General features: G+C 44.6%; 1 protein-coding gene across 2 annotated transcripts in view; it reads right to left on the bottom strand.

The window, feature by feature from the left end:
• Window positions 1-7,864: 7,864 nt before the first annotated feature.
• Window positions 7,865-27,842, bottom strand: part of dgt6 (dim gamma-tubulin 6) — a 96,991-nt gene continuing 77,013 nt past the window's right edge. Inside the window, exons 14-15 of one of the 2 annotated variants that reach the window (XM_075879994.1) lie at window positions 9,607-9,690; window positions 7,865-8,598 (exon numbers count right to left, since the gene is read on the bottom strand). In XM_075879994.1, the coding sequence (XP_075736109.1) occupies window positions 9,610-9,690 (81 nt within the window). In that variant the 3' untranslated portion in view covers window positions 7,865-8,598; window positions 9,607-9,609. Of the gene's footprint in view, window positions 8,599-9,525; window positions 9,691-27,842 lie in introns of those variants that run through there. The other variant, XM_075879993.1, reaches the window with a different exon arrangement.

Raw genomic sequence — 27,842 nt, forward strand, 5'->3', positions numbered from 1 at the left:
CAATAACTGACCACCTGCCGTCCTTATTTCAGGGCCTGTGCATGGCGTCTTAACTTTCTTGAGGCGGATGCCGAGGTCCTGACTGATCATAGAAAAATCTGCACCGGTGTCGACTAAGGCTGTTACTTTCTGGTCGTCAAAAAAAATACTAAGGTCGGTGCTCACAATGTCGTCGCTCTGACGTCTTATCGGATTTACAGCGTCGTGTAATGGGGGCTTTTCGTCGTCATATTCATGGACTGCAACCTTACCCCCGGAGGTCGCCGCCCTCAGTTTCCCCGGCGCGGGCGTTAAGGTCCACGGAGGTACATCGGTGTGATGAAGGTGAATGAGCGGGAGAAGGAGAGCGGGATTGGCGTCCCAAACCTGGCTGGCGTGTAGGTATTGCCTCCTCGTCAGAAGTACGGTATTCGTAAAAGTGAGAACGGGCTCCATGGAAAGAGGCGTCGTCCGGGCGTGGTATGTATTCTTCGTTCGCACGTCGATCGTCAGACCATGTTCGAAGAGGGCAGAACGAATCACTGCGGTGCCAGCAATGACGGGCAATATGACCTGCACCTCCGCAGTTAAAGCATAGTGGACGTTGATCGATTGTGCGCCATGCAACTGTTCTTCGGAGCGGTTGTCGTCTGAGCCTCCCTTCTTGGGACGATGTTCATGGTGCTGCTGTGGACGCCTGGTGGTACGTCGGTTGGCTGGGCGGTCGGCTCAGGGCGTGCTCTTGCGGCGGTGACCAAGGGGCCGTCGGCACTGGGTGATATGGCGGCGATGTACCAGATGGTGCACGTCGCAGAGCATCGGCATAGCTCATGGGACGGTGCTCGTCACCAGGACCAGCGGTAGAAAATGCGTGGCGGATTTCGTCACGTACCAGTTCAGCGACGGACGCAACGGGGGTTTGAGCAACTGGATTCCGGAACTTTTGCAGTTCTTCACGAACTATCTCCCTAATTAGGTCTCGCAGGGAGCTTTGATCCTCAGGTATGGCGGCAGCATTGATTGGGGCGCTGCTAGACATTCGATGATACTGCCTGCATCGTTGATGGAGGGCCCGCTCGATAGCCGTAGCCTCCTTGATAAAGTCAACTACGGTACTTGGAGGGTGGCACAGTAGCCCGGCGAAAAGTTGCTCCTTAGCGCCGCGCATGAGGTAGCTCAACTTCCTATCTTCACTCATGTTCCGATCAGCTCGACGAAAAATACGAGTCATATCTTCAGCAAACATAGTAACGCTTTCATTGGGTTTTTGAACCCGTAGCTCCAACAGCTGCTGCGCACGGTCGCGTTGATCGACATTGGTGAACGTATCGACAAGATGTTGTCGGAAGTCGCCCCAAGTTAACAGACTGGCTTCTCTGTTCTCATACTAAATTTTCGCACCGCCGTCAAGGTAGAAATAGGCGCGTGAGAGCTTTTCTTGTTCAGGCCACAGATTAATCTTGGCGACACGCTCATAGTGCTCAAGCTAGTTGTCCACGTCTTCATGGGCGCCGGCACTGAAGTGATCGGGAACCAGCGGTTGAAAGATGGTTACCTGTGAAGGCTAGTGCTGGCGGGGGGCCTTGGGGCACCGGTTGTGGACTGGCTTTGGCCATTTGGAGAGGTAATCGGCACTTGCGAGGTTCCGTGGAAGGAGTGAACTCTAGAGCGAGGCCTATCAGCCGCCGACTGAACCGGTGCACGGGAGTTGCAATGGGTGACAATGCGTCCGAGCTAGATGAACGGCTCCCAGTGGGAGTATGGAGCATTAGATAGGGTTGCGCCCCAGCACCTCCATCAGTGTCGCGGTACAGCGCGAACCAAAGGCAGATAAGCGTTGACACAGTGACTCTCAGCAGCCGAACAGCAAGATCACCTCCTTTATCATCGATCAGCCAGAGCTTCACTACCTGGCGTCCGCCAAATCCCTTTATCGTCGTTTTGGTCCACCAGTACACACGATGGATAGATGAATGGATGGATATGGCTGTACCCTTTAGATCGGGCGGTGGCTAGCGCCACCAAGCCATAATACTTAATGAACCCAAAACTATATTTATTTTTTTCCTTAAAAAGTGAGTTTGAGGATTCGTACTTTGCAGTGAAGAGTTTAATTTTCACTCGCGCCTTGACTGTAGCCACCAATCAGATAAACTCCTTCTAGTTAAGTCTACTTGCTTAAAGTATATTTTGCCCTCCCGGTCCCTGAACCCCAGTGCTTTGAAAAACTCTGCGCCATCATCCTGAACTATAGGGTAAAGCCCTTTACAGAACATTATCAAGTGTTCGGCAGTTTCTTCTTCCTCACCACACGCACTGCATACTGTGTCTACCCCTTCGTATTTGGCCCGATATGTCTTGGTTCGCAGTACTCCCGTCCTTGCCTCAAACAGTAGAGAACTACCCCGAGTATTATCATAAATCCTTTCCTTGACAATTTCCTGCTTAAAAGTTTGATAGATCTCTAGTGCGGACTTCTTAAACATGCCCATTTTCCACATGTCAGTCTCCGTTTCCTTCACTTTCTTCTTAACCGATAGTTCTTTTTGGTTTGGCCACCTGCTGTTTTTAAGTATTTACCAGTCAACTTCCTGGTTCGCTTCCTCCATTTTGTATCAACATTCTTCATGTACAAGTAGCTGAAAACCTTCCTAGCCCAACGCTCCTCCTTCATTTCTCTTAATCGCTTCTCAAATTTTATCTTGCTGCTAGCTTCCCTGCCCTCAAATGATGTCCATCCCATATCACCTTGTACTCCCTGATTTGGTGATTCCCGTGAGCTCCTAAAGCAAGCCTACCTATTCCACATTGCTTAATTTCTAATCTTGCTTGAACTTCTGATCTCATGCACAAGACCGCATTGCCGAACGTCAGCCCAGGAACCATGACCCCTTTCCATATTCCTCTCACATCATCATACCTATTGTAATTCCACAGTGTCCTATTTTTCATCACTGCTGCATTCCTGTTACCTTTAGTCGTCACGTATATTTCGTGTTCCCTCAGGTACTCGGTCTCATTGCTTACACGCGTCAATATGTACAGCGCCCCCTAGGGGCCAGCCAATCGGTTCCAAAATCGGAACTAAATTCCTGATATCTCATTATGATTTACCAAAGTACCTAATTTATCATTTATTAAACAAAAAATGGTCTGCAGTGAGCAAGGTAGCTGTCAGCAATATGCATTTGATTTCAATCGGCTACTTCTATTGTATTTTTAACCCTTGGCTAAAGCTAGCTGGGACACCCTGTGTATGGGTGCATGCATCTATCTATATATATATATATATATATATATATATATAGGTGGGACACCCTGTGAATGGGTGCATGCATATATCTATATATATATATATATATATATATATATATATATATATATATATATATATATATATATATATATATATATATATATATATATATATATATATATATATATATATATATATATATATATATATATAAGTCACCAGAAGAAGCGAACGAGCGAACGAAAAACGATGCTTTATTGCCAACGTTACGGCCGGGGACCGACCTTCGTCAGGGCATACGTCGTATGCCCTGACGTCGTATGTCGTGACGTATGCCCTGACGAAGGTCGGTCCCCGGCCGTAACGTTGGCAATAAAGCATCGTTTTTCGTTTGCTCGTGCGCTTCTTCTGGTGACTTATAACTCGACCGGAATCCAGGAAGACTTTCAAGAAATACCAAATACCTATATATATATATATATATATATATATATATATATATATATATATATATATATATATATATATATATATATATATATATATATATATATATATATATATATATATATATATATATATATATATATATATATATATATATATATATATATATATATATATATATATATATATATATATATATACCTTATAGTGAGTGCACACCCAGGCATCGTACAGAATGTGAAAGTGCTTGGCAAGGTACAGTGCAGTGACTATAGATTGGTAAGGTCTCGAATTCGCCTAGACTTGAAGTAATGACAGCAGCTGATGCACAAGAAGACAATCAATGAGCTAGCACTCAGAGGGAAAGTACAAGAACTTAGAGTCTCCCTTCAGAAGGGTTACTCGGCTCCTATTGAGGAAATCAGCCTTAACACTGACGCAATAAATGATAATTTGACGAGTATCATTACAGAGCGTGCAGTGGAAGTTGGAGGTATGGCAGTTAAACAGGACACTGGCAAGATGTCCCAGGAGATGAAGAACCGCATCAAGAAACGTCAAAGCATGAAAGCCTCAAACACAACAGAAAATAGAACTGGTAGAGCTGTCAAAGTTGATTAATAAGCAAAAGGTATCCATTGTAAGAAGGTATAAAGCGGAGAGAATAGAACATGCTCTACAGAGCAGAGGAAGCATAGAAGCGGTGAAGTGAGAACTTGGGATAGGCAAAAACCAGATGTATGCACTAAGATACAAGGAAATCAAAGTAACTACCAATATGGGTAGGATAATTAAAATAGAGGAGGAGTTTTACAGAGACCTTTACAGTAGCCGGGGCAACCACGACCTTATATTAAGAACTAGCAGAAACCCAGATGACATCCCACTAGTATTGACAAGTCAGAAAAGACTTGGAGGGAATGCAAAGAAGTAAAGCTGCTGGTGAGGATCAGGAAAAATCAGGTCTGCTGAAAGACGGAGGACAGATTGTGTTAGCAAAACTAGCCACTTTATTTACGAATTGTCTCCTGACGGGGAGGGTACCAGAATCCTGGAAAAATGCTAACATCATCTTAATACATAAGAAAGGAGATGACAAGGACTAGAAGAATTACAGACCGATCAGCTGCCTTTGACTTATACAAGCTACAAGTGAAAGCTCGTTAATTCACACCTCATTAATTCGAAATTTTGGATAATTCAAAATGGTCGCCGCAGTCCGGTCCGCAGTGCATAGGAGACGATAGTTATAGCGCGAGAACAAAACGACGACACAGAGACAAGACACGAAAGACATGAGCGTGTCTTTCGGGTCCTTCTTGTCTCTGTGTCGTCGTTTTGTTCTCGCGCTATAACTATCGTCATGCCATACCAACTAGCCCAAGCTGCCACACTTCTAAGTTGCATAGGAGACCATGTGTAAAACGATTCGTTAATTCGAACAGAAATTGCTGCCTCTACGGATAATTCGAAGCGCGCGCCGCCGGGCGTCATCATCGTCAAACACTAGTGGAAGCTTTTACGGTCGAACGATAGGTGACACGACCAGTTTTTTCGAGCTTCAAGTGGCCTCCGAGCAAAGGGGGAGCAAAGTATGGCCTCCAAAATTCAGGAAGCATTTTTTTTTTCGTAGCCCTCCCGCTATCTCAGCGCCTGGCGCCACTTGTACGCGAGACCCACGGGACGCTGAGGAGTCGGCGGAGTAGTCCTAGCAGTCCTAGGCGCACGTTGTTCATTCACGCCGTCAAGCCGTCTTATTCCGCATCGAAGTTGCAAGATGCCGCGGGGAAACTACTGCGTGAAGACTGTCAAGGAGAAGGTGGAGATTTCGCGAAAGGTAGACCAAGGGAACTCGAGCAAATACGAAATTGCGAGGAAGCACGGCATACTTCCGAGCACGTTGTCAACCTACATTTGCAAGAGGATGGCCATTGAAAACGCGGCACCATGGGGCAAGGTTCCATTTGGCATTGCTTAAGTCTGTTGCCAGACTTTGGGGTGGTTGTTGCCAGACTGCTGCTAAATTTGGCAGAAAATTTTTCTCCTGTAGTTGTGGCTTCTCCGTAAGAGTTTGGTGCTATCCGCGGTGCACTTCTTCCCGCGGGGCACGTGACACCTGTCGACGATTAACCAGCCTTGGAACGCTTATTCATCACATGTATGTATATACGAGTCCGAACGATGTGTCTTGTGCTGACACAGCTAGGGAAAGCGTAGCGTCCCCCGTCGTAGCGCGCGGTCGACGCGACACGATCAGCTGAGAGAAAAAAAAAAAGAAAAGTAAGGGGGAAGGGGGGCAGCGCATCCCCTCCTGCGACTCTAATCAGTTTTCCCCGTAATCCCTAATACTGAGACGCGATATCTTAATCGCACAGCTGCGCGCACAGCTGCGCACACAGCAAGAAAACGCGCCTCGACTTCTGTAATGGGAGGTTCATTCCGTTAATTAAAACGGCCTCTTAATTGCGCAGCAGCGCCGCGCTCGACTTTTGCTAGGCTCGGTCCATTCCGTTAATTAAAACGGCCAGCGTCGCTCATGCACTCGCGAAATTCACCGCGGATAGCACCAAACTCTTACGGAGAAGCCACAACTACAGGAGAAAAATTTTCAGCCAAGAAGTGCACCGCGGATAGCACCAAACTCTTGCGGAGAAGCCACAACCACAGAAAAAAAATTTCTGCCAAATTTTGCGGCAGTCTGGCAACAACCGCCCTTCCAGTCTGGCAACCACTTATGCAATGCCAAAAGGAACCTTGCCGAAAAGGTCCCCCTTTTTGTGATTGGCAAAGCACTCAAACCACGGTGCTTCAAAAACATTCGCTCACTGCCGACGGAGTACGCCGCAAACAAGAAAGCCTGGATGACAGGTGACCTATTCAGGAAGTGGCTACTGAAATTCGACAGGCGAATGGAACTGGGCGGCAGACGCGTTCTTCTTGTCGACAACTGTTCGGCGCACAAAGTCGACGTTGAGCTGAGAGCAACTAAGTTGGTGTTCCTTCCGGCAAATACGACTGCGGCCCTACAGCCAATGGACCAGGGTGTGATAAGGAACATTAAGTGCTTTTATAGGCGTCACGTGCTGGAGAGAATGATTTTGAGCGCGGGCGACAGGAAGGACTTCGGCCTTACACTGCTCACTGCCATGCACATGTTGGTGCGCGCATGGGAACAGGTGACCGCGACCACAATCGCAAACTGTTTCCGCCACAGTGGATTTGCAGCTGGAAGTGCGCAGGATAGTTGTGACGTCGACGTGGATGGGGCTGAGGAGCTCATGCCAGTGGCATTGCGCGACACTCTTCGGGGCGTACGTTTTGCCGATTATGTTGAAGTTGACACCGGTGCATCAGTGTGTGGTGCCCTTACTGATGAGGACATTATCGCTCAAGTAGCCGGTGCGCAGCCTGATGCTGAAGAGCCAGAAGGTGAGGAAGACGAAAATGACGAAGCACCTGTGCGCCCGTCAGCTTCTGCGGTGATGGACGCACTTAATGTGGCGCGTCTCTTCTTCAGCTTTGAAGAGGGTGAAGAGGATTCCCTGCGCGGCGTACGCGCGCTGGAACAGAGAGCCGCAGCTGTGGCATTCAGAGAAAAGAAGCAGATGGTCATCACAGACTTTTTTTACCAATAAATATTTTTCATGCCCCCACCCCCGAAATCCACCCATTTTTGCTCTTTCATTATTTCGAATTTTGTTTAATTCGAAATTGCTCAGCGTTCCCGTGGAATTCGAATTAACAAGCTTTTACTGTATTTACAAAGGTAATTGCTAACAGAATTAAGACAACATTAGAATTCAATCAATCAAAGAAACAAGCAGGATTTCAAACAGGCTATTCAACAATCGACCACATTCATACTAGAATGCTCAGAATACCACCAACCACTGTATATGTGAAAATTTGAAGTATTCTAATATTCGCACAAGCCTAGGTAATAGTACTAAAGGGCTATTATATGAAATGAAACCTGACACACTGTGGAATCAGATTGTGAAAGACACAATGCCAGATTTCCGGCATAGAGAATTCGACATGTCCCAGGTGATACTATTATTCTGATCATAAGCTGGCTTTCACTGGGGCTAACCAGTTTCTGCTAGTTTTAGTTAAAGACCAATATGCTTGTGATGGGATCCAACTGGTCCGAGTAAAAAAAAAAACAGTTTCAAACAGCAGTGATGAAAGTGCATTTTTATTTTTTGGAGCATACTTTGTAGCATAAAAAGTACTGCTTTGGAGCAGCCATAAGCATTTTGAGAGCACGAAAAAAATGCTAGCTTAGGAGCAGCTATTGGCGTTTTAGGAACAGATGTTAAATTTGCCATTCATTATTTGGAGTTTAGAGCATTATCAATGCATCTCGTAAATATTAATATTTGTTATGAAATATATATAGCAGGCAACAATAAATGTAATCATCATAGCAAACAAAGGCAGGTTGTCAAAAATGTGGTGTAAAGTGAGCTACAATTTAAAATACTAGTATTTGTGACAGAAATCAAATCGAAGGTCAGTGCCACATTTTAGAAGTAACCACAGTTCCCTATAACTTGTTGCTGAATAATCAGTAGATAATCGATGTGATGCTTATTTTCACATTTCACCACACCAGCATACATGTCTAGCTAAGAAAAAAAATAGCCAAATGAGCTGTATACTTAATATCCCAGTTCTTGTCACACAAATGTAATCAGAGCCTATAATGCTGCACACCAGTAGCACACTGGGATCATAGTACACAAATTATTCTCAGTTTCTTGACTTATAACGAGTCAGTCAAACAGCGAAAATTCGTCATTCTCATTCTCTCAGTGCAATTGCAAGTAGGTTTTTAATTACTGTTTGGAGCAGCATGGAGCAGCAAATCTCTTTTGAAGCAGTTTGGAGCGATTGGAGCAGCACTTCCATCACTGAAATGGTCCAAACAGGGATATCTGAGCACTTTTCTGTCATTATTGTAGTTTATTTCTCAGAGAGCACACCAATATGTAAACTATGTATCAATCATGAAATCAATTCTATTCAATCTTCTTTTTCTGAACACATAGCACCTGTGAAGTACTTGCAGTTAACCAACCTCTTTTTTAAGGTAATTGAAGAATGTGTGATGCACTTGTACCTGACCATCATTCTTATCAATGACGAACACTAAGCAAACCCAGAGCAAGGTGTTAATGAGTAAAACAGATCATAAACAAGAAACTAACAAAAGATGTCATTCCCTTTGTTTTCACACAACATTAAAGAGCTCATTTTGCAGAAATTCTGGTGTTGGACTGAATGGTTGTGAGAGAAAAACCAGCCCTGCCCATAAGCAAGAAGTGCTAAAAATGCAAATTATAAAAATCTTATCTTCGAGTCTGAAGAAATCAAAGCCAGGCCTTCTGCATGGCAAGCCACTGTCACATTACATAGCCACACCAGAAATAGTGTGCTGGTGTCACATAGCAAACACGTGATAAATTGAGTGTCAGAAGCGTCAAATCACAACAGGCATCACTTTATCTGAACTGCACAAGCCAGTGAATCAAAAACCCACCCATTAAAAAGTGCTGAGGCATAATTCATCTACTAGCCAGAAGCAAAGCCTGGCTAATGGATGAGCAGGTGATGCCAATAGGGCCCGATTGTGCTCCTGCATTTCGTCATGAAACTTTCTTTTTTATTTTCCCAAATATGTCGGCTGAATGAAGATGCAATCATTGCACTGCCACAGCCTGCTAATTGACAGACTTTCCGTGGGGTTACTGGCATGCAGCATACACTCACTTGCAATTGTAGGAAGCTATCTTTATAAATCAGGCATTGCCTGGTCAAAGTCACATGAGAATCAAATGATTCGTAAACTAGCTCACAAATATTGTGATCCATTTTATTTTATTCTTTTATCAAACAGCTTACATAAGAATGATGCCTACTGATTAAAGTCGCTCCTCTGGATCATCAGGGATAAAGCGGCGTACCAAGTCCTTTGTTATACTGTCAACCGACTCATCAGGTATCTGAAAAGAGCAATAGCTACATCATTTCATGCTAGTATGCACAGACATAGCAGTTGTATGAAACTGTCAAATAAAAAAAGCTATTGCAGATTGCCTGCTACATATTCCAAGATAACAGTGACAGTAATGGAGTTTGTTGAATGAATGGACACTATGGTAATATTTTGATTGACGAAATGTCGAACTCACTTTCCAATGTCAACATGACTGGTAAAGCACCACACATGTAAGCGCAGGGGATGCAGGTTTAATAGCCCCTTCATCAAGTTCTTGTTCCACTTTTGTGTTTAGTACTTCCTCAACTCATCTCTGTATTTCAACTGAACAAATTTTCCCTATGCTTTCTGTGGCTTCATTCCAGTGTTCCTTAATATGCTACATCCGAATGACTCAGGGAAAAGTGAAAGTAGGAGGATCACAAACGAACCTGGTTTAAAAAATAGACGATGCAGCTAGTATATCACGAAGAGCAATCTGATCAGCCTGTAATTCCTGAAGTCCTTGTCATATCCTTTCTTATGTATTAAGATAATGTTAGCATTCTTCCAGGATTCTGGTACCCTCCCCGTCAGGAGACAATTCATAAATAGAGTGGCTAGTTTTTATAACACAATCTGTCCTCCGTCTTTCAGCAAATCTGATGTTACCTGATCCTCACCAGCAGCTTTGCTTCTTTGCATCCTCTCCAAGGCTTTTCTGATTTCGTCTATCATTACTGGTGGGGTGTCATCCGAGTTACTGCTAGTTCTTATAGTAATATGGTCTGGGTTGTCCTGGCTACTGTACAGGTCTTTGTAAAACTCCTCCAATATTTCAACTATCCTATCCATATTGGTAGTTATTTTGCCTTCTTAGTCCCTTAGTGCATACATCCGATTTCTGCTTATCCAAAGTTTCCTCATCACTGCTTTGACGCTTCCTCCGTTTTTCAGAGCATGTTCAATTCTCTCCATGTTATACCTTCTTAAATGAGATACCTTACGCTTATTACTCAACTTAGAAAGCTCTGCCAGTTTGATTTGGTCTGTTGTACTAGAGACTTTCATGCTTTGATGCTTTCTAATGAGGTTTTTCGTCTCCTGGGACAGCTTGCCAGAGTCCTGTCCAAGTACCGCACCTCCAACTTCCACTGCACACTCTGTAATGATACTCGTCAGATTATCATTGATTGCGACGACGCTAAGGCTTGTTTTCTCGATAAGAGCCGAATACCTGTTCTGAAGTGAGACTCTGAATTTTTCTACTTTCCCTCTCAATGCTAGCTTATCGATTGGTTTTTTGTGTATCAGTTTCTGTCGTTCCTTCTTCAAGTCTAGGCAAATTCTAGACCGTACCATTCTATGGTCACTGCATCGTACCTTGTCAAGCACTTCCACATCCTGCACGATGCCTGGGTGTGCACTCATTATAAAGTCTATTTCGTTCTTATTTTGGCTATTAGGGCTCCTTCATGTCCACTTACGGTTTCCTCGTTTTCGGTAGGACGTATTTCAAATCGGTAAATTATTGCGTTCTGGGAATTCTACTAGTAGCTCTACTCTGGCATTTCTAGTACCGATGCCATGACCTCCCACTGTCTGGTCTCCAGCCTGCTTCTTCCCTACATTTGCATTAAAGTCTTTCATTAGTATAGTATACTGTGTTTTTACCTTACTTATTGCCGATTCCACGCCTTCATAGAAGCTTTCAACTGAAGTGTCATCATGGCTAGATGTCGGCGCGTAAGCCTGTACCACCTTCATCTTGTATCCCTTATTGTGTTTAATTGCGATACCTACCACCCTTTCATTAATGCTATAGTATTCCTCTATATTGCCAGCTAGGTTTCTGAATAAGGAACCCCACTCCCAGTTCTCTTCTGTCAGCCAAGCCCCAATAGCAAAGGATGTGCCCATTCTGTAGCACTGTATAGTCCTCATCTGTCCTCCTAACCTCACTGAGCCCTATTATATCCCATTTAACACCCTGTAGCTCCTCGAATAGTACAGCTAGACTTGCCTCACTAGATAAGGTTCTAGCATTAAACGTTTCCAAGTTCAGGTTCCAATGGCGGCCTGTCCGGATCCAGAGATTCTTAGCACGCTCTGCTGCCTTGCAGATCTGACCGCCGCCGTAGTCAGTTGCTTCGAGGCTGCTGGGGACTGAGGGCCGTGAGTTAATTGACGTATGCATGTGGGAGGTAGTAGCCAGATACTGCACCAGGGTGGCCAATGCTTCTCTGGTGAGGGAGTGCGTTAGCGGCGGTGGTCACCGGTGAAGCCGTACCTTATGCCTCTTAATGCAGTTCTATTGCCACGTGGATTTTTTTTTTTATCCGGTTGGGAACTGCGCAGCACCGGGATTCCAACCACGGACCTTTTGCATGCGAGGCGGATGCTCTAACCACTACGCCAATGCCGCTCTCTAACCACTAATGTAGCTGTGTAATGCAGCAGTATGTCCCTGAACAATGTTTCAGAGCGGCAGTCTGCAATCTATGGTGGAAGCAAATTCCACTGGGAGATTGTGTGCGTAAAAAAGGAGTATTGGTAAATGTTTGTTCCACAAAAACATTCTCTTAATTTTAGAGGTGGTCAGTTCTCTTAGATGAAAAATGGGGAGATGAAGGGTAAGATTCTTTATTTATTTTGATCATACCATGAAATATTTTGAATAGCATTTTTGATCTCAAGTTTTTCCTACGTGAAACTAACAAATTCCACCTTAACCTATCCTTAAGTGCAGTGACACTGACTCTGAAGTCATAGTTGCTAGTCACAAAACGAGCTGCGCGGTTGTGCATGATCTCTAGCATATTAGACAAAGTTTTTGTTTGTGAGTTCCACGCCACACAAGCGTACTCTAAGATAGGTCGGACATTTGAAAAGTGGAGTAGTTCTCTGATTTTGGGAGGAGCTGCAAGATCTCGCTGTGACACCAAGGTATTTATACTCAGTTACTCGCATTAGCTGGATGGTATCTAATGTATCATAAAAGAGGTATGAGTCGCGTTTATTAGTGAAGGAGACGCACTGCAACTCCCTAGGGTTCATAGACATACATCACCTATCACACCAGCGCACAATGCTGTCTAAATGGCATTGCAAGTACTGATGGTCTGAGGTATCTACACTCAAACCTCGTTATAACGAAGTTGAAGAGGAGCCATATTTATTTCGTTATACCCATTATTTCGTTATATCGATTATAGCAGTTTATGGCAATGTATGCTCAGATGGGTGCGCACCTATATGCATGCAAAAAAGGAAATCACCTCGCGGCCCGATGTACCGCTACGCAACCACGCGAGCCACAGAAAATAAACTCAGTCAAATCTCATTAATTCAAACTTTCAGGTAATTCGAACTCACGCTGAGGTCCCGTCAAAGCTATGTATATACCAAAAAGCAATAACAACCTGTAATTCGAACGTGCAAGCACTTGCGAGGGTTAATTAGAACATACCGCGCTCCGAAAATGCTCTCGGCACCATGCCCAATCTCGCGGCGGCACCTCTCAATGCTGCGCGTGAAGAAGAAAAAGAAGAAAAGGCAACAAAAGACTGTGGCGTATTGCTTGCTCTCTCTCAAATGCCAATCTGCGACGCGCCTGTGCCACCGTTCTCTCTTTCCCGTTTCTGCACATAGAGACGCTTCTTTCAAGGCCGCGTGCTGAGAAAGAAGAAAAAAAAAGAAAGCTGTCGCGGAGAGTCCTCCTTTCTCGGTGCAAAGGGTAGCAGCCATGATAGTAGTGGAGACGCAGTCGTTGCGGTCTCGAGAGGAAAATCGCTTTGCACCGCGGGGCCGCCTCTTGGTCATGTGACATCTTGAGCGCTTCATCAATCCTCTCCGCTGGCTGTGTGAAAAGGACGGCTCTCTCAGCTGTGCGGGGCGTGGCTGTAAGGTCAGCGCGGGAGTTTAGAAAGAGCCGCGCCGAACGAGCATCAAACTCCGCAGAAAACAATATACTTATTGCACTACGGTCGGTTTTTTCTGATAGATTTGATAGACTAATTTAGTTTGTTATATACATTTAACGGTCAATATTACTTCATTACAACAAGGTTTAAAATGCATGGTTCTCAATGGAGCTTTCAAGAGGAATTTCATTTACTTTGTTATAGTCATTATTTCGTTATATCCTGTTACGTTATAACGAGGTTCGAGTGTAATGCAATTGTAAACAACACAATCATCCGCATACAGGCGGACTTTGCATCCTGAGCAATATCACTAAGGTAGACTAGAAACAGCAAAGGCCCCAACACAGATCCCTTTGGAACTCCTATAGTAACAGCAACATATCCATATAATGCACATGATGGCAAATTTCCACAATGGCGCTTCCTTTTAGTTGTTTTTTTACCACATTCATTTTGTTGGAAATGCAAGTCTTTCAAGGTTAACTTTTAGAAATTCGATTGCTGGTAATCACACCCCATCGCATGCCTCGATGCTCAGACATGGGAGACTGCGTGCTCAACATGTTTAGTGCTAGTGTTGTGACCCATGAAGAAGGTTGTTTCAGCTGTAGTGCGGATATTCGTGACTTCAGTGGCATATATGTTATCTGCGGTATATGCTATAGTCCAAAATAAAATTGCTGGAAATTTCACCCTGTGAAATAGGAGTCGAATATTATTGAAAAAAAGTGCACCTATTATTCGAGTAAATACGGTATCTGGTTAGGAATGAGATCCTGAATTTCTGTACTTCTGCTCTCAGCGCTAACTCATTAATTTGCTTCTTGCTTATCAGTACCGCCATTCCTTTCTCAAGTCCAGGCAAATTCGAGACCCCCCCCCCCTTCTAGTCACTGCATCTCATCTTACCAAGCATTTCCACATTGCCTGGTAGCGTGCGCAGTATGATGTCAATTTCATTATCAGTTTCACCGTTAGGGCTCCTCCTGCTCCCCATCCACTTATGATCCAAATGTTTTCAGTAGAAGGGATCTAAAGTCCGTAAATCATTGCATTCTGCAAACTACTACACTCCTACCTAGATATAACAAATCCAGGTATTACAAATTATCGGTTATACAGTTAAACTTGCTTATAATAAACCTCCATATAATGAATTCCTATATAACGAAGTTTTTCTATTTCCCGCCGTTACTCCATAGAAACACGTGTATTTGCGACCTCTTTGTAACATAGTAACAACGAGAGACATCCTTGATATGACGAATTTTCACCGCGGACAATCCAAGAATTTTGTCCTGGATTTCGTCATTTTGGCACAAGCGTGCATCTTCTGCAGTTTCCCCACCGCCAACAAAGCGCGAAACGACGGCGGCGCGCTCGTAGCGACTTCCAGGCAAAAATGAGCGCTCGTTTCTGCGCGCGAGGCAGGCCTGCGCCCCTCGAACCGGTGTTGCCGCCGTTCATGCCACTGCGGGCACATGCACGGATGTGCCCTCCCCCTCCGTCCACACCAAAAATGAAAAAGAAAGCTACTTTTGCTTTGGCAGCACCATGCTTTTAGTCAGCGTCACATAAATGGGGCCGCGTTGCATACAGTAGGTGCTTTCCCGAATAGTTTTCCATAGTGTCCATGTCGTTCGTTTCTCGTTTTCAACGGCGTGTGCACCTGCATGGTTTCACTGCGCACGCATGGTGTGGCCACTGGCCCCCAACAACGTTCAGCCTTGTTTTCTTTCTTTGTTAAAAACTCTCAGAGACCTCAGTGACAGCTACGGATCTTCGGAGGTCGACTTGTCACGCGTCGCACCGCGAGTTCGCAAGACCACAGCTTTCGCAATAATCTGATTAGCCCTGGCAACAACGCGACGCCCCGTTGAATGCAATGCAATCAGTGCGATAGCAACAAATTGTAATTTCATACTAAGTAAGGCTGGCAGCGAACTGTTTTGAATACCATATTGCGGAACTCCTACAAAATTCTGGTATGGGCAAATGCATCGGCTTCAGAGAGAAGTGCTCTTTTTAAACAGTCCCTACGCATTGAAAGCGCACTGATACTGAACAAGATAGCTCACGTGCCAGTGATTGCGACCGCCGTTAAAATCAAAGTTCATTGTTACCACTCAAGTGAGCCCCCCCCCCCAATTTTCATGTCTGTTCCAAGACGGGTGGTTTCCTTTCTGTTTGAGCATTCGACGGCAGTTCTAACACGCCGCGGATGCTACCTCATGCACCCTCCAGGGGATCGAAAATGGTCGGCTTATTTGATCTCTGTTTCAGCATAGCTCGTGCGCTTTTACCTGCTCGTAAATATGTTCCGGTGCGAGGGGCATGTTAACAATTTAGACTAGTTAAGTAAGATGGCAGCGACGACAAAAACCAGCAAAGGGTGTCCATACAATTGCTATAGCAATAATAACTCAGTTTTTTATTTCTAGGTAGAAGTTTGGGGTTAGCTTTGCCTTCAGCCTCCCCCCCCCCTTTGTTTGATTTGTGCATTTATTTTCCTAATTTTCGTACCGAACCTGCATATGTAATGAAATCCTCTTTATAACAACTTTTTCTGGGAGTTTATCCATTTTGTTATATCCAGGCTTAACTGTATCAGATATACGGAAAAATAGGCACATTTGTCATGACCCAACTAACCTGCACAATACTTTTCAAAAATTCAAACAAGTCATGAACGAATGTCATTCTTTTTGGCTCAAAGAAAAGTGGAAGCATTTTTGAATGGTAGCAGGATTTGACTTTCAGTAGAAAGGAAGTCAAAGCCTGTAAAATACATCATGTTTAAATATTTACTATACTTAGAGAATATAAACCAGGATAACAAGCTTATAAGCCTAAAAAAGGAAGAGTCAATCTGAGAGTAATATGTTCACTTCCCCTTAAGGTGGGGCTTTGCAGCAGTGCAAATTTTCCCTGGGAAGTTGTATCCATGGCGTAGCACCACTAATGCATCAAAACCACCTTTACAAAAAGTTACATGCGGACTAACATATGCCTATTCGTTCGTTTTGAATACATTTTAAATTTCCAAGAATTCAATATGTTCAGTGTTCAAATATTCACTCAAGCTTAATGTCACAGCCGTGATACCTATGCAGCACAGCATGCTCAAATTAGCCAATGCCAGTGAATTTGGGCATAATTGGTCATTTGGGTTTATGGCATCATTTGGAGGGAGAAGAGAGAACGATTTACAGTCGATTTTGACAATTAATCACAACTGCTAGGCCAGGCAATATAATGTCTGGCTCACATATTCTCAAGACCCAAGACAACCAATTGACAGCATTAAAAAAAAAACACGCTACTTAAGTGTTGCATAGCTCTTTTAAGGTGATGTGCAAACCTGGCAAAAATGAAAGTCATGACTACAGAAACATAATGAACTAACACAACAGTATTCTTACTATTCCTTCCCATTCAAGGCATCTGCCACCGCCTGTATCTGTGTGCTATAACACAATATGGAGGCTGTGTCGAATTTGTTGTCACCCTAAATCTTGCCTACTTCTACTGCTTGATTCTAGCACCAGACAGCCTCACTTAAAAAAAAAGCGAGAGAGAGAAAAAACAAAAGCCTGAACACCAATCTTACCATATTTACTCGATTCTACCGCGCCCTCGATTGTAATGCGCACCCGGTTTCCACGACGAAAAAAAAAAGTAAGACATTGATTCCAACGCGCACCCATTTTTCTCGTTGGTCCGCACGATCACACCACTCGGAAAAATGACTCCTTTTGGGAGCGTCTTCCGTTTGAATATGAGGTGCGGGGGAAGCTTGTGCCTATCTGACGTGCAACGGAGCATTGCCGTCACTCTAGTTTTACCGTGGCCCGATGTCAGCACGCGAACTTGCTTCGCCCCCTTCTTCTCGACGGTTGTGGTGCCAGGCATGTCGAAGTAAAGAGGCGTCTGATGGGCATTCCCGATTTGCCCAAGCAGGTAGCCGTTATTGTTCCGCAAGTTTAGGACGAACCTCCGAAAACTGTGAAGCTTTTCATCATACTCCTCCGGAAACTTTTCACATATGCCCGTTCGCCTTCGGAGGGAAAAGCCTTTCTTCTTCATAAAGTTAGTTATCCAGCACCTGCTCGCTTTAAACTGGCTCCGCATTAGCCCTTTTCCTAAGGCTAACTGCATAGCCTGCACATGGAGCAGTTCTGTCGTCACAGGCCGCTGTGCCGCTCACTGCTCAATCACATACACGCCGAGCAGCTCTTCAATTTGCGGAAACCGATCCTGCTGTGGTCCACTGAAGCCTTTATCTTTGCTGTCGACAATCTCCTGCTTTTATTTCCGCCAGTCCCGCACGCACATTTCGGGAACTCTGAACGACCGCGATGCGGCCCAATTTTCATTCGTTTCGGCACACGCGATGACTTTTCTTTTAAAAGCGGCATCATGGTGCACTCGTCGAGTTTTAGGGGCGAAGCTCCTTAGGGCGTGGGCTGTGCGTCCCCTGTATGTAGCCACCTCTAGTTTAGTTCTTGCAGTGTTCACTAGATGGCGGTACCGTCCCCTGTATGTAGCCACCTCTAGTTTAGTTCTTGCAGTGTTCACTAGATGGCGGTACCGTCTCCTGTATGTAGCCACCTCTCGTTTAGTTCTTGTAGTGTTTACTAGATGGTGGTACTTGTAGCTGATGATGAAAAGATGCAAGATGTTATAAACTAGAAAGTGGTACTTGTAGTTGATGAAAGACGCGAGATCTTATAAAATAGGAATGATGTCACATATGGCGCGTGTCATTGGTTGAAGGCAATCGTTCGATTTAGTGCGGCGATGTACGCTAGGGGGAGCGATGTAATAAAATCGAGTGGGCAAAATGTACAGAGGATTCATGGTTTACCAGGTTTACCTCCGGAGCTTTGCCCGCTCATCATCATTCACTTCGTGGATATGGCGGCACTTTTTTTGGAGTCTGTCCTTCCATGCCATCGATGCTAATGCACTACAAGAAGACGTACGAAGTGCCGCACTACAGTGGCTAGAATACTAGAAGTGTGATCACCGCCAAGCAGCTGCAATGGGACAATGGGAGGTAGTGACGCCGCTTTGCAATGTTTCCGCTAGGTGGCGCGCGCTGTCGTATACAAGTTAATTAAAAATTATGCTAAATAAATGCTAATTATTGATTACGAGAGAAAAAATAATAATGGTTACACAAACACAAAGAAATGAAGAGAAACTTATCTTTCGTTGCGCGCTGCTTCTGCACAAACCAACCTTGCACAACCTTGCACAACCTTGCACAACCTTGCACGACCTCGAATTCGCCGAACAGGCGGAGCGCGCGAAAACACGTCCGCACAGATCGGAAGTAGGGCGAGAACTCCTAGCCTCCTTCTCTTCTATTGCAATATACCCATACGTAGTCTGCATTGCAGGGTGATTGCTCCATGTCCCGAAGATGTGTCTCCACAACCCCATATACCATCAGCTCCTCCTGCCTCAACTGCTCTTCTATCTCTTCCCACTTTAACCTATTCCTGCCACCCTGCATGTTAATATAGCCTACGTCTGACTTAGCTCGGCCCTTGTGCTTACGTCGATTTCTTCTCCCACAGACTTTGTGTGGCTTGAATATTTGTGCCCCTTTAGGTCCGTCTTTGGCTACACTGTTGGCCTCAGGGCTCTGGGTCCCCCTAAAAAAGCTATGGCTTGGCGACCAATTCTGTTACCGACCCTCCTGCCTGCCGCACCACTGTAGTGAATGCCATCCAGTGCAAAGGGGCGAGCGCCAGCCTCGTACACGTCTTGGTTAACTTCCATTACGCTGTATATGAGTTGCCGGCTCAAACCCTTGATCACACAATTGGCCTCCACTACCCTTCTTTCAATCCCACGAGGCTGCCCCCAGACCTCGTGGACAGCAAAAACGGGGGTGGAATTGGTGCATTTATACATAAGAGCGTGGGTTGGCAAAGAGTCAAGCAGGGTTGCATGGAACATTTATGGTTAAGAGGGAAAGTAGCTGGGCAGATGACACTCCTCGGTTTGGTGTACTTGTGGACGGGAGCAAAGGCCAGAGAGGAAAACCAGGCAATGGTGGAGTGTATATCAAAGGACATTGAGGAATTAGGAGGAGAATGCGAGATAATTATACTAAGAGATATGAATGCACACATAGAAGATATAGATGGGTATACTGACTCAACAGGCAAAATGATCATGGATATGTGTGAAAGGCATGATTTGATCATTTGCAACAGTACCGAGAAGTGTGAAGGGCAAGCAACATGGGAGGTAGGAAGGCTGCAGTCAACGATAGATTACGCACTGATGTCACATAGAATGTATGATAAGCTCAGGGGAATGCACATAGATGAAGGTGGCTCCAGAAGTCGGGGTAGTGATCACAAACGTATCAAGCTAAGTTTTGGAAGGGCAGCGAAAGTGGGAAGGAGACAAGATGAGCAACTACAGGAAAATTTTCATTCAGAAAGGCAAATAGAAATTGCTACTAAAAAAATTGAGAAAGTAATCACTGAGGAGAACAAAACTGTATGGACGTTCACAAATCTAATTAGACTGTTTTGGCTAGAACTTGCTAAGGCACGTGAGAAGTCACCCCGGAAAAGAAGACACAAACCCAAAAGTTGGTGGGATGAGGAAGTTAAGAGAGCCATAGCAAAACGTCAGGAAGCCTCTAGGGAACATAGACATGCTAAGCAATTGGGTGAACCGACAGATGATGTTGAAAAAAAATGGGAAATCTTTCTAAGCTCTAGCAGGGAAGCATCCCTCCTGATCAATGAAAAGATGAGAAGAAAGGGTGCTCAGTGGCTGGCAGAAGTACATAAAAAGGACAAAAAGGCAGCTGCAAAGTTTTGAAACCATCTAAGCTCTTTAAGAAAAACAAAGCTAGAGTTTATAACTACAGCTCACGGTGCTAGGCTAGAGGGGGACGAAGCTATTGAATATATAAGAACAAGGGTGACAAAAAAATTTCAACAAAGAAGTACTTTATGCACCACAATACACAAGGACGAATAAAGTGGTGCAATGGCTCCATTTTCACAACGAGAGTGGGAAAGGGCTGAGAAGAGAATTCCAAGTAGTACATCAACAGGCACAGATGGCATTCCAATTAGGCTGATAAAGACATTAGGTCCGAAGTCTAAGCAGGCTTTGAGAGAGGCAGTGAGCAAAACTATAATCGATGGTGAAGTCCCTGATGGATGGAAACTTAGCAGGATGAGCATGATTTATAAAGGAAAGGGGGACAAAGATGACATAAACAACTACCGTCCTATAACAGTGACATCAGTGGTCTACAGGCTGGCGATGCAGATTATAAAGGAAAGACTGCAGGCATGGATAGAGGATGAGGGGGTGCTGGGGGAACTGCAGAATGGGTTTCGGAAACACAGGAGGTTGAAAGACAATCTGTTCTCACTGACGCAGTGCATCTAAATAGCAGAAAAGGAACTCGGGCCCCAGTGGCTAGCATTTTTGGATATCAAGGGAGCGTACAATAGTGTGGTTCAAGAGGACTTGTGGGGAATACCAGACACACTGGGTGTGGAAGATAAAGTCACTAATCTTTTAAAGGAAATATATAAAAGTAACAAGGTAGTTATAAAGTGGGCAAAACAGGTATCCAAGCCCACAGAGGTGAAACGGGGACTTAGGCAGGGGTGTCCAATGTCACCCTCGTTATTCATGATGTACCTACAAGGGTTAGAGGCCAAATTAGAGGGTAGTGGACTTGGCTTCAACATCTCTTTAGTCAAACAAGAAAAACTCATTGATAAGGCACTACCAGCATTAATGTACACAGATGATATAGCGCTAATGACTGACAACAAGGAAGATTTGCAGAGATTGATGGACATCTGCGGTAATGAGGGAGATAGGTTAAATTTTAGATTCAGTAAGAAAAATCAGCAGTCATGATTTTTAATGATAACAAAGGTAGTAAGCTTAGAATACAGGAAGTCACGCTAGAGATAACGAAAATACAAATATCTGGGCGTATGGATAAGCAATGGGACCGAGTACATAAGGGAACAGGAAATATACGTGACGACTAAAGGTAACAGGAATGCAGCAGTGATGAAAAATAGGACACTGTGGATTTACAATAAGTATGATCTTGTGAGAGGAATATGGAAAGGGGTCATGGTTCCTGGGCTGACGTTCGGCAATGCGGTCTTGTGCATGAGATCAGAAGTTCAAGCAAGATTAGAAATTAAGCAACGTGGAATAGGTAGGCTTGCTTTAGGAGCTCACGGGAATACACCAAATCAGGGAGTACAAGGTCATATGGGATGGACATCATTTGAGGGCAGGGAAGCTAGCAGCAAGATAAAATTTGAGAAGCAATTAAGAGAAATGAAGGAGGAGCGTTGGGCTAGGAAGGTTTTCAGCTACTTGTACATGAAGAATGTTGATACAAAATGGAGGAAGCGAACCAGGAAGTTGATTGGTAAATACTTAAAAACAGCAGGTGGCCAAACCAAAAAGAACTATCGGTTAAGAAGAAAGTGAACGAAACGGAGACTGACATGTGGAAAATGGGCATGTTTAAGAAGTCCGCACTAGAGATCTATCAAACTTTTAAGCAGGAAATTGCCAAGGAAAGGATCTATGATAATACTCGGGGTAGTTCTCTACTGTTTGAGGCCAGGACGGGAGTATTGCGAGCCAAGACATATCGGGCCAAATACGAAGGGATAGACACAGTATGCAGTGCGTGTGGAGAAGAAGAAACTGCCGAACACTTGATAATGTTCTGTAAAGGGCTTCACCCTATAGTTCAGGATGATGGCGCAGAGTTTTTCAAAACACTGGGGTTTAGGGACAGGGAGGGTAAAATAGACTTTAAGCGGGTAGACTTAACTAGAAGAAGGTTATCTGATTGGTGGCTAAAGTCAAGGCACGAGTGAAAATCAAACCCTTCACTGCAAAGTACGAATCCTCAACCTCACTATTTAAAGGAAAAAAAAGAGATAAATCTAATGGTTAGTTCACTAAGTATTATGGCTAGGCGGCATTAGCCGCCGCCCGATCTAAAGGGTACAGCCACATCCATCCATCCATCCATCCATCCTACGTCAGGCTCTCAGGCCGCGCACGTTGTTCAACACTGCAACTCGCCGGTCAAACGTGATTCTTTTGCCTGTTTAAGCTGCTCTTTCGTGCTGCTATTTCGTGCTGCGTTTGCTGTTCGGACAGCCTTCTCGTGTCTACGTTATGTCTTTTGCAGAGTGTGTGCCATGAGCAGACGTCAGAGCCACTGTTTTGTGCCCAGATGCTCAACTGGGTACAAATCGTGCAAGCAGAAGCTTTAATTGTTTGGAGTCTCGAAAGACGACCATTTGTTCCAGCAGTGGCAGCGTAATATACCAAGAGCAGACAAGCCTTTGGAAAAGAACACTGCCGTTTGCGAGCTCCACTTCGATCAGCAGTTCATCTCGCGCCACTTCGAGCACGTTATTAACGGTGAGATAGTGCGTTTGAACAGAGCTAGGCCTGTACTATTTCCGCATGCCGTCCCAACGATCTTTCCAAATGCTCCTTTCTACCTCTCGAAACCGGTGGCGCAAAAATTCCGCCATATCCACGAAGTGAATGATGATGAGTGGGCGAAGCTCCGGAGGTAAACCTGGTAAACCATGAATCCTCTGTACATTTTGCCCACTCGATTTTATTACATCGCTCCCCCTAGCGTACGTCGCCGCACTAAATCGAACGATTGCCTTCAACCAATGACACGCGCCATATGTAACATCATTCCTATTTTATAAGATCTCGCGTCTTTCATCAACTACAAGTACCGCTTTCTAGTTTATAACATCTTGCATGTTTTCATCATCAGCTACAAGTACCACCATCTAGTAAACACTACAAGAACTAAACGAGAGGTGGCTACATACAGGAGACGGTACCGCCATCTAGTGAACACTGCAAGAACTAAACTAGAGGTGGCTACATACAGGGGACGGTACCGCCATCTAGTGAACACTGCAAGAACTAAACTAGAGGTGGCTACATACAGGCTACAGGGGACGCACAGCCCACGCCCTAAGGAGCTTCGCCCCTAAAAAGAAACCCCAAGGAGAGATCACACCCACCGCTTGTGATTCCTCAAAAAGGACGTTGAAAGGACGACGACCGGGAGCCGCAAGAGGAGCCGCAGGATGAACCGGAGCCACCCGACCTTCCAGCTGTGCCCGTTTACGACTACAAGCACGTTCCACTTCCTTCAAATCGGTGGGGAAGGCACGTATTCAGTGAGGAACCACTAAATGTCACCTACAGCTTGTGCACGCCTAGCTCGTACATGAGCCTTCTACACGCAGAAAAACTTGTTGAATTTTGTGCTAGTGGAAGTGCCATAACACATGAAGTATTTGTGCGTGGTGTAAAGATTTCAATGAATGGGCCATATGAACCAGCTTCTCTTCTGGAGACTGTTGATGCCATGCCAGTGTGTTCAGGGGCAAGCTTGTTGTGCGAGTTTCCTTTTGCATCATCTGGTAAGAACTTGAAGGTCTGGAATGGGAAGCTCTACCATCACAAGTGTAAAGGTACCTCAAGTCAAGAGGAAAGATGCTACACGAGTTGCAAGTACTTGAGAAAGCTCCTTGTCAATCGGAGATACCGGGAAAAGAAAACAGCAGGCAAACTGACCCATGCAACAAAGCATAAAGCTAAAGCTCAAACAGTAGCTGCCTTAGAAACAAGGTGAAGACTCTCGACCAGACCATTGCACAGCTAAAACTAGAGAATGAAGAAATTGAAGAAAGCGCACTCTTGAGCAAAATAGACAAGCTCCCATCCAAACAGAAAAACGCTATAATGCAGTGTTTTGAAGCTGCAAGGCGCAAGTCCCGAAATGGCATGCGCTACAACCCGGAGTGGATGTCGGAGTGTGTCATCATGCACATGAAAAACCCACGACTTTATGAGCATGTGCGTAGGGAAAAACTTCTTGTGCTACCCAGTCGTACATGCCTCAGAGCATTCATAAAGAAGTACGACATATGCTTTGGTTTTAATAAATGTGTCCTCTCGGGCATTTCTAAGAAGACTGCTAATATGGGAGACTGAACGTCATGGTGGACTGATCGTTGACGAAATGAAACTTGCAGAAAACTTTGGTGTTCAGCGGGGAAGTAAAAACGTTGATGGATTTGTAGACCTTGGTTCTTTCACTCTCGAGGCTGACAAAAGTGTTCAATGTGATCATGGTCTTGTGATAATGTTTCAACCTTTGTCAGGTTCATGGCACCAAATCTTGGGTGTATGTAATTGCATCTAGAGGCAATGTGAAAGCCCCACTGCTTTCCAAAATCATTCTAGAAGCAGTTATCCTGGCAGAGAATGCTGGCCTCAGGGTTGACTATGTGACATCGGATGGAGCATCTTGGAACCGTGCAATATGGCATCGATTTGGCATATCTGGTTCGGCATCAGCTATCAAGCCTTCAGCACCTCATCCAACTGACGTCAAGAGGCGGCTTTTTTTTCTGTTTGACTTTCCGCATTTAGCAAAGTGCATCAGGAATGGCTTCATCAAAAATGGCTATAAAACACCAGATGGGCACGTTGATATTGGGCCAATCAGGATAGCTCACGACTTGGACAAGTGTGCTACAACGTTGAAAGCTATGCCGAAGATTACAGAAGTGCACTTGAACCCCAACAACTTCGAAAAAATGAAAGTTAATTATGCATTTCATCTCTTCAGCCTTGAGATTACACGCGGGCTTTTCTTATACAAAGAAGCAATCTCAAAGTCATGTTCATATAGAGAAGCGACAGAACAATTTGTTCGCTTCATGGAAAAGCTAATTGTTGTGATGACATCCAGAGTGCCTTCAACGGCACTGAGAAAAAATTCTGAACAGAAAAGAGTACTGCAGGGTGTTCTGGCATACTTGGACCGTTGGGAAGCCTGCACCGGACCTACGAAGGCAGGCTTTTTGTCTGCTAGCACTGCAGAAGGTCTAAGAGTAACTCTGCAAGGCACTTTGGAACTTTTAACATAACCTGTTAGAGGAAGTGCAGTACAAATATTTGTTGACTTCACACCTCAGCCAAGATCCAATCGAAAAGCTATTTGGGATAATTCGTCAGTTATCTGGATGCAACGATCATCCCACATCGACCCAGTTCCTTACTGCCGTGAATTTCCTTAGCTTTTACAATTTGGTGAAAGCACCAGACACGGGCAACTGTGCAGGTGGCACACTTATGTCATTAGTTGGAACTGATGAAGTGGCCAACCATGTCGACAATTTACTGGACACTGGAAACCTGGACGAAGCTTCAAGTGTACTACAGGCATCGACTCTCCTTTCTGACCGTGTGTATCCTGTGCAAGTCAGTGACGCAAAACTGGTGTACTATTTGGCTGGCTATGTGGCGCGGAAGAAAGTTATGGCAGCGAAATGCCGGGACTGTTTTGAGCAGCTGCTCACATCCCTCGAGAACGCAGATAAGGACCTTGCGTCATTCACAGCATCCTGTGATGTAGGAGGGCTCTTGTACCCGTCACCTGAGCTATTTTCATTTGTGGAGGTGCACTGGAGGACACAATTACATTGTGCTTCAGTTATAATAAGCTTTAAAGGGACACTATAGTTGAACTTCTTAATTCAATGCAGACCGTACCATCCGTAGGGTGTGACTCACACAAGCAAAATCTGACGAGCAACATAATCAAGTTTTATGTTTTCACACGGCTTCACTTCTTCACGAAACCTCTAAACAAACAGAGAAGTTCTGCAAGAAAAAGATTAAAGCACCTCAAGCTTCGAAGAACGATGTGACGTGCATCACACTGTAGTGTGCTAACTTTGTTTCCTACTATGATGCTCCCAACTTCAAATAAAATTTGTAAAAAAGGTAAAACGGTGTCCGATTTTCTGTGCAGTTGTTAATCGAAAAATACTTCTACTGTGAATACGCAAGAATAATTAAGTCCTTAAAAACTATCTCATGCAAAATGTTAAGTATAACAACATTAAAGAAATTGATATCAATGTCACAGTATGCTTCTTGAGCTTGCTTATAACCTTGCGAAATGGCAATCCCCCCAAAATGTTAATCGGTTACATTTCTTAGCACCAAGGAACGATCCCTAGCAGTGGCAAGCTTAGCTGGCCGCGATGTTTGCGATTGATGTAAAGCTTCACTTATGATGCTCTGGGTACGGTCACACCATACATTGATAATGTTTGATAATATCTGCCCCGAAGTTAATTCATATATGATGCTCTTACGCCCTGCAATATAGTAGAGGCACATAAAATTTACGGTACAAACAAAACCATATCAGCCCCAAATCAGCCTTGACATGGCAGCTTCGCTGCAGCGAGCCGCCGAGCGAGCGACGTGTAAGCTACAACCAGCGCCACCTAGACAGCGCTGGTCGAGGCATCGGTGGAGAGCGTCAGTGCAGGCGGCGCGGTCTTCACACTTCCCCTATTCTAGCCACTGTAGCCGCACATAGGAAACACATAGAAATAACCGACGCGCCATGTCAACGCACGTAAGGAACGGCCATTTTGGAAATGCCGATGGCAATAGAATGACCGTATTCATTTTTTTTTTCATACTCGATTCTAACGCGCATGCGATTTATGAACTCGCTTAACCGGAAAAAAGGTGCGCGTTAGATTCGAGTAATTACGGTACGTGATTATTTGGGCTGCGAGGTGACAAAGGTGCAGCAACAACTGCCTAGCTGCCAGCCTGTTCTTCCTGTGATGCAAGGATGTGGTTAGGCCGGCTTGGCTGCAGGGACTCAGGTGCCACTGGCGTCTCCGTTCTAGGATCGAGGCATTGCAATCCTTCTGTGGAGTATGCATGTACATATTATATTATATATTAGTTAAACAATTTCATAAAATAAGTATCAGCTCCTGCTTTTATTCTGGTGCAGAGTTTTATGTTCTTTATAGATGAATTCCACCGGACATACGTTACAAAATGCAGTGGTGCTGCCGCCGGGCATTTGGTTTTGCGTGGTAGGCAAAAGCTGCTGCGCCTACAGCAGTTGTTGCAGTGTTATCACTAGAGGATGTGCTGTTTGTCATCGTGCAAGAAAAAAAAACGGTGTACTGACGAGATGTCACGTTTATTTGCGAGGGAAGGCACAAAAAAGATAGGCTAGGGTTTTTTTTTTTTTGTTCACTAAAATCGTCCCAAGATTAGGCACAGTTGTAAAATGCAAGAACGCCTTCGATGCCGCTTTATCGGTTGTGTTCTTGAGCAGATT

This window comes from Rhipicephalus microplus, chromosome X, assembly GCF_043290135.1.
Source record: "Rhipicephalus microplus isolate Deutch F79 chromosome X, USDA_Rmic, whole genome shotgun sequence".
Classification (NCBI taxonomy): Eukaryota; Metazoa; Arthropoda; class Arachnida; order Ixodida; family Ixodidae; genus Rhipicephalus; species Rhipicephalus microplus.